Below are 17,243 nucleotides of genomic sequence, written 5' to 3'. Positions count from 1 at the left end.
TACATGATGCTTATTGACCTCAAACCGGTGGCATTGGAAAGCTAACTCAAAGCTATATCATGTGTCAAAAGATGTGCTCAATCTAACGGTGGTAAGATCTCCATCCATAGCTAAACATCTGATGCGTCTTTGTAGTTCTGCACCTCAAAAGACTCCAAAATCACCATATTTCTTCAGAACGTACTTAAACCTGTAAATATTCTAAGTAGACTCTATATAGTAGTAAATATATATTAAAACACTTATAGACCATGGCTGAAAGTGGGTAAAATCCATGGTCTATCAATCGTCTATGTAAACTTTCTTATACATTTAATGTCATAATAAATCATCATTATAAAAATAGATTTCATTGATGTTATCAAACTTGAGACATCAAATTCTAACCGTGAAGAAGCTGATTGGACAACACGTGGATCACAAGCATATTTGAAATCATGTGGCTACTCTTCTATCAATGGATTAATGGGTTCAGAGACGTGTGACTTTACGGGGGACTGGGAGAGTGCCATGAATGTTATTATTGAAGAAATATTCATCAAGATGAATATTTAAATTTGTTCAGCAGTGTTTCAAGTTTGGGGTCAACGATCAAAGAAATCAAAAGGAAAAGAATATTTACAGAAAAACAAGATTCGAAGGCGATCTTCTCCAACTCGGAAATAATAATGTAGATATATATTTGAATATACTCTAAATATCATAATTATCTAGTTTATTATTTGGTTTGGTATTTATCTTAATTAGTTAGAAATTATCTTAATGATTTTTAATACTTGGTTATTTGGTTTTCATATAAATAGGCTTTTTATGCTTAGAGTTGTATTAATAAAATTGAGAGTTCTCTTTGTTCTTTGTTTTCGGTAGATCATTGGTGATCTCAACGAATTTAAGAAGACATTGATCTTAGCTATTCTTAGATTAAATAAGATCTTTGTATTATTCTAGTTTTCCTAGTATTCTCAGAATCAACGGATCTCTAATTCTATTTTATAAAGCTTTCCGAGTATTCTCAGAATCAACGGATCTCTAATTCTATTTTATAAAGCTTATGCTACATCACTTTGTGTTTAATCAACTTTATCAGCCAAGTATGCAGAACGCACCGCCGTTTCCGGTAAAATTTAGCCGGAAAACTTTTATACGTGATGCAGCATCATCATCATCATTGGCGCCAACATGAAGCATTTGAATCATAACTCCTTTAGCTTATATGTTTTGGGTTTTGGCTTTATTTCCTTTTTTTCATAGCTTCCTTTTTACGTAAGTTTTATGTTTTCCTTTTCTATTAGGGTTTGTCTAATAGAAGAGAACGCAGCTAAAGCTGTGATGCTAAGTACGTTTTGATTTATAATTAAGAAGAACTTTTCTTTTATCCCTTGTTCGATTCGATTCAATTCATCAAACATGAAGTTGGTCTCAAGAAGCTATCGAAAGAAACTCTTGATCGATCCAAGAAAATGTCTCGAAGAACCCTAAATTCTTAGATTGACCGTTCACCCATTCGTACGCTGTGCCAGGTTGGTATCAAAGCTCTGCTACGCTCCGACACTTTCTCAACCACTACGATGGTTCGCAAAACATGTTCTCAGCAATATGCTGATGACGATCTACCAGCCTCCCAACAATCCGTTAACGACCTTCAGGCTCAAGTCACAGCCCTCGTGAACGCTGTAGCCACCCTTACAAGCAAAACGCCTCCCCCGCTATTCGCCCTTGGCATAACTACCAAACCACTATCAATGCAGATTCCGAGGAAAAGGACAACAATCCTTTCGCTCCACTGCAGCAAAATCGCCGTCACCGCAACACGGACAATAACTCTGATTCCGATGAAGAACAAGATGACTAAGCGTGGAAGTCAAGCTTTAAACTAGATTTCCCGGAGTTTAACGGTTCCACAAACGAAGAAGAATTACTCAACTGGTTTTTCACCGTCGAAGAAATCCTCGAGTTCAAGGAAATTCCACTAGACCGATGTGTCCCTCTCCTTGCAATACGTTTTCGCGATCGTGCATCGGCCTGGTGGGCACAAAGCAAAACGACTCGCGCTCGCTTAGGAAAACCGAAAATCACTACATGGGACAAACTTAAACGCGAGATGCAAAAAGAAAATTTGCCCTACAACTATGATCAATTGATGTTTCAAAAATTGCAGAATCTTCGACAAGGCACTAAAACTGTTGATGAATACGTAACAGAATTCTTCAAGATGATCAATATGGTGGAGGTCTGGGATTCTGAAGAGCAACTTGTCATGCGCTTTATTGGAGGACTCTGTCAACAAATTCAGTTTACCTTGAACCTATGCCGACCATAGTCCATCTCCGAAGCTCATCAACAAGCCATGACAATAGAAAATCAGTCTCGTGCTGGCTTTCAGCCCTGGGGTACTTCACGACAGAACCGAACAACTGCAACTTCATCAACCGCAACTACTCCGGACACCACGTCTGTGACACCCCCGATCGTAGATGACCAGAAATGACACGGTCGATGTTCCTCGATGGTCGATCCGAGGTTCTCAGAATACTTCCGATCGCCTTAGACCAACAAACAAAGAACACCAAAACCCTATCAGATATCACTCTAGGATTTTCAACCCGAAGAAGCAATACCCGATAGTTAGTTCGTCCGGACAAGGACTAATATCATATGGAACCCGTACTTTAAAAAAAACATTCTTTATATATCATTCAAAACCCTCTTACAAAATTTGTTATAAATTAACCTAGAGGTTTTCGGTCAATAAATCTTATACATAAGAAATATCAAAATGACTTTGCAAGGATAATAAAACTACCGCTGGCTAATGATGTTCCTTCCCGTCCTAGAGTAAGGTCTCCCGTCTACTGGTTACCTGCATCACAAATGAGTCATGAGTAACTAGTTTACTCAGTGAGCCTAGTCCCGCACCCCAACATATATTAATAATATCTCAAGCAATCAACTCCATTTGTATGCAGTGGAAATATATTCCATAACTAATAAAAATACATATATAAGGTCTATCATTCCATCGATGTGAATCTTATCTTAAACATCATCTCCACGACACCCGCCATTCACTAAGGCTAACCGAGCCTAGAGGGGAAATAAATATAATCATCATCTCCATTAGATATTCCAAGATCGAACATCTAACGCTGCATGCAGTTACACTGACTCCAGGGTGCGACCCCATCATCGTGTCTTCGTAACCTTGTTCCATATCACAGAAACAATTCACGGTAATGCGGAAACTTTTGGGAAAGTGAGTATACAATAAGACTTCACATGTTTTATACTTATATATTTAATACTATACATATGTATTAGTACTTGAGAACAAGTACTAAGGTTTGGAATAAACCTCTATGATCATTCATAAATATTTATTAAGTGTTTACACTAAGTAAACACCTCACCAGTTAAATATTGATCAAGAGACAAAGCCTATCAATCATCTACATTATCAATCATGCAACACTAATTCATAACTCTTTAATCATCTATCTAGACTCACCTTTAAATCCATGAGATTGGCTAAGGAAGACTATACTCGGGCTCAAGCTAATCACACTCGACTTCTGGAATATTCTCGATTTAAAACCACCACAAGGATCCGGCTGATCCGAACACTATCCTTGACCATATGTACCAATAACAGAACGGTTGGAACAAAGGTTAATTAGTCAGGTTCAACCCCAGAGTTCAAGATTCAGGACAGCTACTAAGGCAAGTTCAAGGCAGCTTCAGTTCGGTTCAAACATAAATTGTTTCAGCTAAGTTGTCTAGATGCTAGGGGACCATGAACTGAACTAATATAAATCCACACAAGGGATTAAGAAATTAATCCAGAGAGGAAGAAGAACAACTCAGCCAGCTGGTTACAATCTAAACTGATCTGGATCAAAAGGCAAAACAGTTTACCGGTTCAAATCAAACACTGTCTGAACTCAACTGATACACCACTTTAAGATGAAGCCACGCCAAACCTGATCAGTACCACATCAATAAAAGGTCGGACTCAATTAGAACAAAGCTGAATTGCAGTCAATCCAACAGAAATGCTCACATAAAACTGATCCACACAACAACTTACATCTTTACCGATTAAAATCAAAGGCTGGAGAACATGGGTGATTCTCAACTTCAGGACACCAAATCTCCAACTCTTTACCACAAAAATACTCACTGATTAAAGTCACAAGATGGTGAGAAAGGGTCGTCCAAGCTCACTTCTCTTCCCTGATTTTTTTCTGAATTTTTCAACCAATTTTTCAAACAGATTTTTCTCTTTTCTTTCTCTCTTTCTCTATGAACTTTTCTCTGGTTTTCTATCTGTTTCAGGACGTCCAGAGGAGAGAAGAGGGTATTTTATATCATAAGGAGTTGCTTCAGATGAGGGTTTCCTCCCACAAAAGACAAAGATGAGGTTAGACAGCTGGTGACATGCTTCAGCACACCAAGCAGTACAAGTAGCTGAACATTTCCCTTCCATGAAGAAAGATACAAGCAGCTGAAGCAAACAGCTTGTGACCAGCATGTGACTTCTAATGAGCAAGCAGGTAAGCAAGTAGGTTAGAAGATGCAAGGCATATTACTGATCAGAAATAATTTTAAGAGTTTTGTCGATATTTTTCGGACTGTTTCCACTAAATATTTTTCATCATTCGAATCTCGTCCTCCTCTGAATAAAATCGCCCAGCATGAATAAAAATCGACAATAATAATTAACACTCGACCAGAACCATCAAGAGATGGTCTTTCGACCAAAAGACAGCCCCGTCGAGAGATTAATTAACCGTGTCGGTTTTTATTTAAATTCTGATCGACCAATCTTCAAACTGATCTTAAAGAATTTTCTTGACCAAAATTCTATCTGCTCGTGATGGTTATTATATTCTTCCCTCCCCCCCCCTCAAAAAAATTCGCCCCCGAATTCTGAAAACATAGCTGTACACACTTTACTGAACAGTCTCTGGAAGGAGTTCTGGGTACTAGCTCTGACCTTATCTTAATCTGTCCATATCAAAACAACTCATGGTTGATCCCTCCCAAATACTGAAACTTACAAAATTTTTCGATTGTCCAATCTTCTGATACAATGCTCACATATCCACATAGGACCTTTAGGATATGCTAGATTAGGTTGCAAACTTTCTGGTTTGAGTAGATCTACCATACTGGGTCTGATATACACTTAGGCAATATCTACTTATAGATTTCTACATTCAAATCTGAAAGAGGTTCTTGTTAACAGATAACCTTTCAAACTATGATAAAAACTGTTGGGGTCAAAATCGGTCACGACGGAATCAATGTCTGAAAGTCCGTAAAAATCAGCATGAACATTTTTACGAAAAGTAATCTTCGTAAAGAAATATTTACGAAGAGCCTTGCGGTAAAATCTTGTTCTAATCTCAATCGAACCACTAAATACCGATTGTCTGAAGGCAACAGACACGTATCCAAATCGGCCACAGACAAGTTCAAGTATGGCCATCGGACCACGCACAAGCCAAGCTCGGTCGCTACGTAGCGACCGAGCTCTAGCCAATCTTGGTAGCGACCGAGCACGCACACGGCTCGGTCGTTACGTAGCGACCGAGCACGCACACGGCTCGGTCGTTACGTAGCGACCGAGCACGCACACGGCTCGGTCACTACGTACATGGCTCGGTCGCTACGTACCGGAACCGGGTAACTTCATGGGCAAGGGTAAGATAATCATCCTTACTCACAAGGGAATCACCGAAGCGCATTGATGCAAATAATCAAGAATTTCTCGCACTTGGACGATCCCGACTATACTGTCCTTGCATGTCACCACCATAACAACTCAGCCTCCTCGATCTTGAACTGATGAAACGTACACCCAAAATCATCCCAGCGACTTAATCCACTGATTGAAAATAATCTTCGATCTCACTGGTTGGGAATTAAACGGTCTGCAGGATTTGGTGAACTTCTTCAGCAATAACTTCTTTAGTATTCGCGTCATACTCTAACATCTCCTCGAATCTCTGAAACTCCTTGGTATTTTATCTACTCCAAAATTCTTGTCTTTTATCTACTCCAAAATTCTTGGTTTATTCTTCAATCCATAATCGATGAATCAAATTCACTCGACAACATATCTCAATGCTGAAATTGTTGTATATGATTAACTCCACCTGAACCTCCTGGCGGAGACATCTCACTGTACCAACTCCGTAAACTGAATCTTCAGTCGGTCCCATACCTTGTGTAGAAATACTACTTCTTGAACTCTTGAAATCTGTCCAACTCGATCTTAACTCTTTAAAGTAATTCTTGACTCTTGACCAACAACTCATAGCATTCATCTTCAAATAGCTTGCTGCCAAATCCTTCTTGTAATTCTCTGAACAACGGCCACGTCAATATTCGGCTCTGAGTGTTGCATCCCAAATCTGCCTCAAGCAAAGTATACCTCGAACGGTTTAGTCCTTCTTAAGTATCTTGTGGTCCCACCACTTTTTTCCATCATAAGCTTCAAGATGTATTGTTGCCAACAGAAAGGTGCATGTGTGTCCATCGTCTTGTACTACAGTCGAACCATCTCTTCCTCCAACGCTAAGATCCAAACAAATGTTGAACAATTCAGGCTTGTATGGCTCTGGTGCTTGTACGTCTCAGCATAAGCTGGATAGACTTGACTTTGATAACACACGAGTCCGGAGATGTATTTGATGTGTCAACTATGTCCCATATATCTTTCTAAAGAATTGGCATCCCCACTAGAACTCAAAAGAACGGCAGGAAGGAATGAGGTTACTGACTCCTAACAGGACGGTAGTGAACCCCACCATGAGGGTAGCAAACTCGTGCCTGATGATAGTAACATCTGTAAGTACGGTCCACCCATTCAAGCTTGTCTCGGTGCTTCTGCTATGAAAGATCACTGTTAGGTACCTACCCATGACTATCTATCCTAAAATGAAGGAACCAGCCAGCATATCCTAGTTATCCTTGCGACTCATTTTGACTCGAAAAACAATTGAAACAAGTCCCATTCCAGCATCGTATAACCATGCTCTGATACCACCTTTGTGACACCCCCGATCGTAGATGACCAGAAATGACACGGTCGATGTTCCTCAATGGTCGATCCGAGGTTCTCAGAATACTTCCGATCGCCTTAGACCAACAACCAACGAACACCAACACTCCTATCAGATATCACTCTAGGCTTTTCAACCCAAAGAGCCAATACCCGATAGTTAGTTCGTCCGAACAAGGACTAATATCATATGGAACCCGTACTTAAAAAAAAAACATTCTTTATATATCATTCAAAACCCTCTTACAAAATTTGTTATAAATTAACCTCGAAGTTTTCGGTCAATAAATCTTATCCATAAGAAATATCAAAACGACTTTGCAAGGATAATAAAACTACCGCTGGCTAATGATTTTCCTTTCCGTCCTAGAGTAAGGTCTCCCGTCTACTGGTTACCTGCATCACAAATGAGTCATGAGTAACTAGTTTACTCAGTGAGCCTAGTCCCGCACCCCAACATATATTAATAATATCTCAAGCAATCAACTCCATTTGTATGCAGTGAAAATATATTCCATAACTAATAAAAATACATATATAAGGTCTATCATTCCATTGATGTGAATCTTATCTTAAACATCATCTCCACGACACCCGCCATTCCTTCATACTTATAATATTTATATATAGACTAAACCCGGAAACCACCAAGGCTAACCGAGCCTAGAGGGGAAATAAATATAACCATCATCTCCATTAGATATTCCAAGATCGGACATCTAACGCTTCATGCAGTTACACGGCCTCCAGGGTGCGACCCCATCGTCGTGTCTTCATAACCTTGTTCCATATCGCAGAAACCATTCACGGTAATGCAGAAACTTTCGGGAGAGTGAGTATACAATAAGACTTCACATGATTTATACTTATATATTTAATACTATACATATGTATTAGTACTTGAGAACAAGTACTAAGGTTTGGAATAAACCTCTATGATCATTCATAAATATTTATTAAGTGTTTACACTAAGTAAACACCTCACCAATTAAATATTGATCAAGAGACAAAGCCTATCAATCATCTACATTTTCAATCATGCAACACTAATTCATAACTCTTTAATCATCTATCTAGACTCACCTTTAAATTCATGAGATTGGCTAAGGAAGACTATACTCGAGCTCAAGCTAATCACACTCGACTTCTGGAATATTCTCGATTTAAAACCACCACAAGGATCCGGCTGATCCAAACACTATCATTGACCATCTGTACCAATAATAGAACGGTTGGAACAAAGGTTAATAAATCCGATTCAACCCCACAGTTCAAGATTCAGGACAGCTACTAAGGCAAGTTCAAGGCAGCTTCAGTTCGGTTCAAACATAAATCGTTTCAGCTAAGTTGTCTAGATGCTAGGGGACCATGAACTGAACTAATATAAATCCACACAAGGGATTAAGAAATTAATCCAGAGAGGAAGAACAACAACTCAGCCAGCTGGTTACAATCTAAACTGATCTGGATCAAAAGGCAAAACAGTTTACCGGTTCAAATCAAACACTGTCTGAACTCAACTGATACACCACTTTAAGATGAAGCCACGCCAAACCTGATCAGTACCACATCAAGAAAAGTTCGGACTCAATCAGAACAAAGCTGAATCGCAGTCAATCCAACAGATATGCTCACATAAAACTGATCCACACAACAACTTACATCTTTACCGATTAAAATCAAAGGCTGAAGAACATGGGTGATTCTCAACTTCAGGACACCAAATCTCCAACTCTTTACCACAAAAATACTCACTGATTAAAGTCGCAAGATGGTGAGAAAGGGTCGTCCAAGCTCACTTCTCTTCCCTGATTTTTTTCTGAATTTTTCAACCAATTTTTTTCTAACAGATTTTTCTCTCTTCTTTCTCTCTTTCTCTCTGAACTTTTCTCTGGTTTTCTATCTGTTTCAGGACGTCCAGAGGAGAGAGGAGGGTATTTTATATCATAATGAGTTGCTTCATATGAAGGTTTCCTCCCACAAAAGACAAAGATGAGGTTAGACAGCTGGTGACATGCTTCAGCACACCAAGCAGCACACGCAGCTGAACATTTCCCTTCCATGAAGAAAGATACAAGCAGCTGAAGCAAACATCTTGTGACCAGCATGTGACTTCAAATGAGCAAGCAGGTAAGCAAGTAGGTTAGAAGGTGCAAGGCATGTGACTGATCGGAAATAATTTTAAGAGTTTTGTCGATATTTTTCGAACTGTTTCGACTAAATATTTTTCATCATTCGAATCTCATCCTGCTCTGAATAAACTCACCCAGCATGAATAAAAATCGACAATAATAATCAACACTCGACCAGAACCATCAAGAGATGGTCTTTCGACCAAAAGATAGCCCCGTCGAGAGATTAATTCACCGTGTCGATTTTTATTTAAATTCTGATCGACCAATCTTCAAACTGATCTTCAAGAATTTTCTCGACCAAAATTCTATCTGCTCGTGAGGGTTATTATAACGTCTAACAAGACGGAAACAGATTGTACCTGCAACCACGACCAGGCGGACTACGTTGTTTCTCTTGTGGCAAAATAGGCCATCGCTAGTCCGTTTGTCCTTCACAAACTCGTTGCGGACTTCTCATTGAAGAAGCAGAAAATGATCCAGATCCTATCTATGATGAGGAACCAACGGAAGAAGAAGAAATCTATCCTGATAACGGACAGGTTCTTGTTCTAAGAAGATCGTGTCTACACCTAGCTCGGACATGCAATTTCCCCAACGCAAGAAGTTGTTCCAAACTTGATGTACGATCAATGGTAGGGTCTGCACGTTTGTTATTGACTCGGGAAGTAGTGAGAATGTCATTACCGCTAATGCCGTTCAGAAGCTTGACCTGAAAGATGAACTACACCCGTCTCCTTATAAACTTGCTTGGCTACAACAAGATCATGACCTTATCATCACTCGACATGTTTTCGTATCATTCTATGTTGGCCCGTATTACAAAGATGAAGTTTACTGTGACATAGCTCCTATGGATCATGGATGCTTGCCACCTCCTTCTTGGACGACCATGGGAATATGACAGACGCATTATTCATGACGGCTTTCTCAACACGTACACCTTTACTTTTGATAATCGAAAACTCGTGTTGACACCATTACCTGAAACCATTACCTCCCCTGCACCTAGCCCGGTAATGTTCCTCCGCCGAAAGCCATTTATAAACGGCATGCACGGCGCATTAATGGTTCTGATTCTTGTTACCAAATCATTAGCCAGTCAACCATCGCCTAAAGTTCCGAAAGCCTTTCAAAAAGTCATCTCAGACTTTACCGACGTTTTCCCACACGATCTACCCGAAGGTCTCCCACCATTACGGGACATACAGCATCGCATCGATCTTCTCCCAGACGCGGCGTTACCAAATCGTTCCCATTACCGTATGAGCCCAAGCGAACACGAAGAGCTGCGACGTCAAGTCAAAGGGCTCGTTGCAAAAGGATTTCTCCGTGAGAGTCTCTCTCCGTGTGCTGTTCCTGACTTGCTCATTCCTAAGAAAGACGGTTCGTGGAGAATGTGTGTTGACAGTCGAGCTATCAACAAAATTACAATCCACTATCGCTTTCCGGTTCCAGGTCTTGACGACCTACTTTACCAGATCGGGCAACTATATTATCCAAGCTTGATTTTAAGAGTGGCTATCATCAAATACGAATCAATCTAGGTGATGAGTGGAAAACAGCTTTCAAGACTCGTGAAGGATTGTTCGAATGGCTTGTCATGCCTTTCGGCCTCTCTAATGCTTCAAGTACCTTCATGCGTGTTATGAATCAAGCATTACATCCTTTCATCGAAAAATTCGTCGTGGTTTACTTTGATGATATTTTGATCTTTAGCACGTCACTGGAGGAAAACATGTGCCACCTTTCTGAAGTTTTAACAGTCTTACGCCGGGACAAGTTCTATGCTACCTTGAAGAAGTGCGAGTTTGGCTCTCCTGAAGTACACTTCCTTGGCTATATTGTTTCTGCACACGGACTTGCTGTTGATCCCGCCAAAATATCCACTATACAGTCATGGCCATCACCGACCACTATCACCGAGGTTCATAGCTTTCACAGTCTTGCCTCCTTCTATAGGCGTTTCGTATCGCAGTTTAGTAGTCTTATGGCACCTATTACTGACTGCATACGCGATGGACACTTTGTCTGGACTCCGGAAGCTGCTCGGGCTTCTGGTCATTATAGACAAATTCTGTTCTGCTCTAGTCCTTGCTCTCCCAGACTTCTCTCTGGTGTTCGAGCTACATTGTAATGCCTCGAAAACAGGTATCAAAGTTGTTTTGAGTAAAAAAGGGCGTCCCATTGCCTTCTACAGTGAGAAACTAGCTGGTGCACGCTTTCGTTACAGCACCTATGACATCGAGTTTTATACAATAATCCATGCCATCAAGCATTGGCAGCATTATTTTTTTCATAAAGAATTCGTTTTTTATACCGATCATGACACATTAAAACATCTAAACAACCAAGGAAAAGTTTCTTCGCGCCATGCATCTTGGATAGCATACCTTCAGCAATTTACATTCGTCATCAAGCATACTTTGGGTGCTTCAAACAGATTTGTCGACGCCCTTAGTCGCAGGCATTTCGTTCTTATGGTTCTTCACACATCCGTCCTCGGCTTCTAAACCTTTGCAGATCTTTATCCTGGTGATCCGTTCTTTGGTAATATTTTTGCCACTTTGTCGTCAGGAACACCACTTGCGGACTACATATTGCATGATGGGTTTCTTTTCTACGGGTCACGCCTCTGCATTCCCGACTGTAGCCTCAGATTGCAACTCATTACGGAACTACATTGCGAAGGTCATATTGGCCGAGATCGAAACTTGCAACTCGTCACGTCTTCCTACTTTTGGCCTTCTCTCCGCTGCGACGTCGAAAGATTCGTTGAGAGATGTGTTGTGTGCCAGACTTCTAAAGGATATTCTTCGAATGCTGGCCTTTATATGCCTTTACCTATACCGACAACAACCTTGGACAGACATTAGTATGGACTTTGTGGTTGGCCTTCCTCGTACGCAACGAGGATTTGATTCAATCTTCGTCGTCATTGACTCTTTCTCAAAAATTTGTTCACTTCATCCCTTGTAAGAAGACAACAGACGCATTGCAAGTGGCTACATTGTTCTTTCGCGAGATATACCGTTTACATGGATTGCCTATGTCTTCTATTGTCTCCGACAGAGATTCGCGTTTTCTTGGACACTTTTGGCGATCTCTTTGGAAGCTTCTGGGAACTTCTCTCGATATGAGTTCTGCCTATCACCCCCAATCCGATGTCCAAACTGAAGTGACAAATCAATCTTTTGGGAATCTCTTGCATTGCTTGGTTGGTGACAACATTAAAAAGTGGGATGCAAAGTTGCCTCAAGCTGAATTCGCCCACAACCATCCTTTCAATCGAAGTTTAGGCTTCTCTCCTTTCCAGGTGATCTACGGAACAGTTCCTCGAGATCCAGTCGATCTTTCTACTCTTCCGGATCATACTCGCATTCATGGCGATGCAGCAAAGTTTGTCGACTCATTTACTCATCTCCCTGAGCAAGCCATCTCGAATTTAGAAGCATCTTCGGCAAATTACAAACGTCATGTTGACAAGCACCGTCGTCGTCTTGTATTTGAAGTTGGAGATTTTGTTTGGGCATATCTTAAACGGGATAGAATGCCGGCTCATGCTTACAACAAACTCAAAGCCAAGAAGATAAGTCCGCTCGAAGTCCTGGAATGTATAAATGACACTTCTGATGTGTTTAATGTCAAGTACTTGTCTCGTTTTGTTTCCGACCCCACTGGTCCAGATTCGAGGTGGAATCCTTCTCACCCGGGGAGACCTGATGTAGCATCATCATCATCATTGGCGCCAACATGAAGCATTTGAATCATAACTCCTTTAGCTTATACGTTTTGGGTTTTGGCTTTATTTCCTTTTTTTATAACTTCCTCTTTACGTAAGTTTTATGTTTTCCTTTTTTATTAGGGTTTTTCTAATATAAGAGCTATATAAATGCAGCTAAACCTATGATACTAAAGTACGTTTTGATTTATAATTAAGAAGAGCTTTGCTTTTATCCTTTGTTCGATTCGATTCAATTCATCAAACAAGAAGTTGGTCTCAAGAAGCTATTGAAGGAAACTTTTGATCGATCCAAGAACAGGTCTCGAAGAACCCTAAATTCTTAGATCGACCGTTCACCCATTCGTACGCTGCGCCAATACACCCCATTAAGGACTGACATCTTAGCAAGTGCGAAGTTACCCTTGCAGATTTGGTGGATTCAGTTGACCAGAAAGAGATAGGGATGAGATTGTTTTACAGAAAAGCTGTCGTTGTCTCTGTGATTAAATATTTAGCCATCAAACAAGTAATAAAAGGGGAATATGCTCAATAGAGAGGGATGCCACGTCAGATTAAAAAATCAACCAATAGAGAAGTTTTTTTTTTTTGCCAAGTCAGCTCAACTGAACTAGAAATGGTATTTCGAGTGGGCTCTGTAAAAAATATAATCCAGTCCATTCCCAGCCCAAAACCTATTTCCTGTCAAGTTTCACGGTTCTCTCCCCCTCGACTCTTTCACTTCGTCTTCTCCAACCTATGATTTCTCGCGTTACCTAAAACCACTCCTGATCATCAATGATAATCTTTAAACTTACAATTGGCCTTTATTAATAGATTGGAAGATTCGTACGGTAATTCTCCTCTTTCTCCCCTATGCTTTTGTACGTTTATGTTTCTGTGTAGATGTCTCTTTGGAAATAGAAGTTTTTTGTTGTCTGAACGTATTTGATTCTTGGCAGAGATTTTTGTTATGTTCTTTCTGAGATTTATTATTGCTGAGAAAATAAGGCTGTGTGAGCTCTTTCTGTAAGGGATTGAGAGAGGAGACAATGCAGTGGAAACACTAATATGTTGTGTAATTTAGAACACTAAATCACTTGTAGTCTATGCTTGGTGGTGATGTTCTGTCGTGGTTTCCTTTGGTTTCTCAGTTACTTATTGTTTCTAATTCAGGAACTGGATTCCCATCCATAAGGGGGCTTCGAGGTCAGAAGGCCCGTTATCTTCGAGGTTAGCCAAAATGATGATTGATTACGTATAGGTGTTGACACAATAGGTTCCATTCTGACTAATCTGAATCTAGCCAAAATGATGATTAATACAAACGTCGTTTATTTTTTATTTTTCAGATGTTTCCCGGTGGGCAAATGACAAAGATGCAGAACTGTTACGTCTTGGCTATGCAATTCTATTCATCCTTAGTTTCTTTTTTCCCTCAAAATTTTCATTTTTACACCTCTGCTGTTTAAAAGAGATCGAGGAGGTCAAGTTCTGTTTGCTTCAAGCTAATGAATGTTTACTTGCTTTGGTGCAGGTCAAGCCTGAAGTAGTTAGTTGGTCGCCTCGAATTATTGTGCTTCATAACTTTCTAAGCTCAGAGGTTAGTGTTTAATTCATTGTGTTAAACTTGGTGGGGATGTGTTCACTAATTATAAAATGATCTGTTACTTTTATCATATTTCCAGAGTAGCATATTACTAAGTATCCTTAACTTTTTTTTTTATCATGATCGGAAAAGATTAAGATTTGAAGGAGAAACCAAACCTTAGACTCAGTTCTAATAACATTTATCATAAAAGTTATTAAAATGGCTATTATCCTTATTTGTCTTGCCTTTAAACAACTTTTCTTTTGTTCTCCTGATTTGTATGATCGGCAGGAATGTGAATACTTAAAAGCAATCGCCCGACCTCGCCTTCAGGTTTCCACTGTTGTTGATATAAAAACTGGAAAGGTATTTGCCAAATTCTGGACGCTACAACAAATGCTATAGTTTATGACTTGGAGACTTGTTCTCTTATTATTGCTTTCCTCTTGCTTAGGGAGTTAAAACTTAAAAGTGATGTGAGGACAAGCTCTGGAGTAATGGAGACTGGCACCGAGTAAGCAAAGGGAGGCTCCAAAGCAGGTACCTAAGAACTAATTTTGTTTTACCTCTCTTCAAATTTTAGAATTGTTTCTCTTCAATGATTTAACCTTTAAAACATTTTTTTTTGATGATTTTCAGATTCTTGATCTTTACAACACAAGAGCTGATCTAAGGAAGAAAGATCACTTAGCAATCGATAAGTACGCACTGCGTGGACTGAGGTCATTAGCTGTTGCAAGACAGACTGTACCTGAGAAAACCAAAAAAAAAAAGCTCTGGTGATCCATGGGAATTCGTTGGTGGGTTGCCTTTGTTTGATCCTCCACGACATGATAGTGCATACATCATTAGAAAGAAGAGCTTAAGACCTCTGTGTCAACATCAGTGATTACTGGTAAATATCTATGGATACTATTATCTTTGACTTTAACCTTCCTTATGTTGTATTGTATTGGTTTTATTATAGGTGATCAACTTGCTATTTCCAGTGAGACTCGACTTAAGCTCGGTATGGGATCAAACATGTATCCATACCATCAGCTTCTCTACTTGGATAAGAAAGCCATCCGAGAGAGTTTAGGCAACCAAGTGATGTTTTTCTAATCTCTTGATTCCAAGTAATTTTTAAGTATTTATACAAATTCTTGAAAGCAAACCCCTCAGACAAAGTTATCCTAATATTTTAAAATTTTTCACTGCAGACTCTGAGCCATAACATTCAGCAAGAATACATAGAAGTTGTAGAGAGTTGTGTGTTTACAGGTTTTGAATAGTGAATATGTCTAACAACTCAACTGTTCCCAGTAATGATATCTGATATAAACTTTTTGATATTTTTGGGTGTTTTGTTACTTCTTGACAATGATAGTTAGTCTCAACTAGCAGATGAAGAAGAAAGGACTTAAAACTCTGCTTTTCTCAGTTTAAATTTATTAATTCGGTATTAGTATAGGGTCCATGATGATCCTTTCCTGTGTGTAGAGGTGGATAGATTGATTGAAACTGGAGACAGTGAGCATATTTTTCAGAAAGCAATCATGTAGTAAGGAAGAGGGCAGGCTATTCAGGTTTCGACAATACGTGTGGTTCAAGTTAGTTTTTTTTCTGCCTTCGTGCATGCAAGTAATAAATATTGGATACACTAGCTGAGGTTCAGGAACGACATGGCGCTTTCAGAGGCTTAGAGAAGAAACTCCTCTACATTGTAGTTATAAGAAAAATGATGAATCTGAAGGAGTCAAACAAAATGCTGATTAAAGAATGCATTTGAGATCAGTAAGAGGTTCTTCCCATTCCACTTTTTCCTCCGGAGCAGAATATCTTTTGTTATTAAAGCTTTTTTTTAAGTGGTCAGTTCAGGTGCTATGGATCGGAAGAGGTGTAAAAGCCTCAAAGCCAGACAAAGATTTTTACCATTTTGTTTCCACCAAGATGCGAGTCTATATTGGCAGTAGAGAGACCAGGAAGAGAGTCATACATTGGCAGTAGAGAGGAATAAGAAAACGAGTTGGTGGGCGCTAAAAGAGATTGCCATGTTGTACATGAAGTCTATTTTCATGAAATATGGCAATAACAGGAGGGGTGTCCTTTGGATTTGGGATTTTGGACTAGTACATAGAAAATGAGAAAGTATGGCATTTTTTCTTTGAATATTTTTTCGAAGAGCTCTTGATCAAATGGTGTGAACACTTAGCTTGATTCTTTTGCCACCTAATATATGCTACGTATGACCTTCCTTCTTTAAGTTTGTCATGTAAGTTGTGTAACAAACACTAGCCATAAGCCTAACTAAATTTTTTCTATAGGAAAAAGTATTTTTATATTTTCATATATTGTGTGGGTGGAAAGAAGTAATTCGGTATTTGTTTGAGTTTTTGTTTTTTCAAAACGCAGGATTTTTTTTGGTCGATAGCATTTTATTTAATGAACTTTTTACATAATTTATGCATTTAATAATTTGTGTTATAATATGTTTGGTGGAAATACTGAGGTGAAGAGAAAGATCAAGAAATCTGTTGGTGCCGTATGTTTAACCAAATCTTTCTCTTCCTTTGAACAGAAAAGAATATTGAGCATATTTCATAAGAATCTTTTTTTCTTAAGCGATACCTATGGGCTATGGGGGTTTGATGTAATGTCTGCAGTGCGAAGACTGCATTCATCCATCATCTTCTTAAACTAAATTGATATCATTTGGTGCGACAGAAACACCTTTTTCTTGGGCTTCTTTA

General features: G+C 39.4%; 1 protein-coding gene across 2 annotated transcripts; it reads left to right on the top strand.

The window, feature by feature from the left end:
* The first annotated feature begins 11,848 nt into the window (after positions 1-11,848).
* On the top strand, positions 11,849-16,664 carry LOC106395939 (prolyl 4-hydroxylase 1-like). Of its 2 annotated transcripts, none has more exons than XR_007326724.1 (3): positions 11,849-13,774; positions 14,097-14,153; positions 14,273-16,664. XR_007326724.1 is itself a non-coding variant. In XM_048764455.1 (3 exons), exons 1-3 carry the CDS (start codon positions 14,030-14,032, stop codon positions 14,914-14,916), a joined length of 489 nt encoding a protein of 162 aa, XP_048620412.1. In that variant the 5' UTR covers positions 13,805-14,029; the 3' UTR covers positions 14,917-16,664. The 2 variants fall into 2 exon arrangements, 1 of the variants encoding a protein (XP_048620412.1); XM_048764455.1 differs by lacking the exon at positions 11,849-13,774 and having other exon boundaries at positions 13,805-14,153; positions 14,273-14,523; positions 14,803-16,664.
* Positions 16,665-17,243: the final 579 nt, after the last annotated feature.

Source organism: Brassica napus, chromosome C7 (genome assembly GCF_020379485.1).
Source record: "Brassica napus cultivar Da-Ae chromosome C7, Da-Ae, whole genome shotgun sequence".
NCBI lineage: Eukaryota > Viridiplantae > Streptophyta > Magnoliopsida > Brassicales > Brassicaceae > Brassica > Brassica napus.
The sequence above is the reverse complement of the archived record's forward strand: the minus strand, read 5'-3'. Positions and strand labels throughout refer to the sequence as shown.

What these genes read in the sequence shown, in the direction of transcription:
- LOC106395939 (XM_048764455.1), top strand. Translation starts at nt 14,030, where the DNA reads ATGCTTGGTGGTGATGTTCTGTCGTGGTTTCCTTTGGTTTCTCAGTTA. An exon ending in GAAGGCCCGTTATCTTCGAG is followed by an intron (nt 14,154 to 14,272) that starts GTTAGCCAAAAT and finishes TTTATTTTTCAG; the next exon opens with ATGTTTCCCGGTGGGCAAAT. An exon ending in ATAACTTTCTAAGCTCAGAG is followed by an intron (nt 14,524 to 14,802) that starts GTTAGTGTTTAA and finishes TATGATCGGCAG; the next exon opens with GAATGTGAATACTTAAAAGC.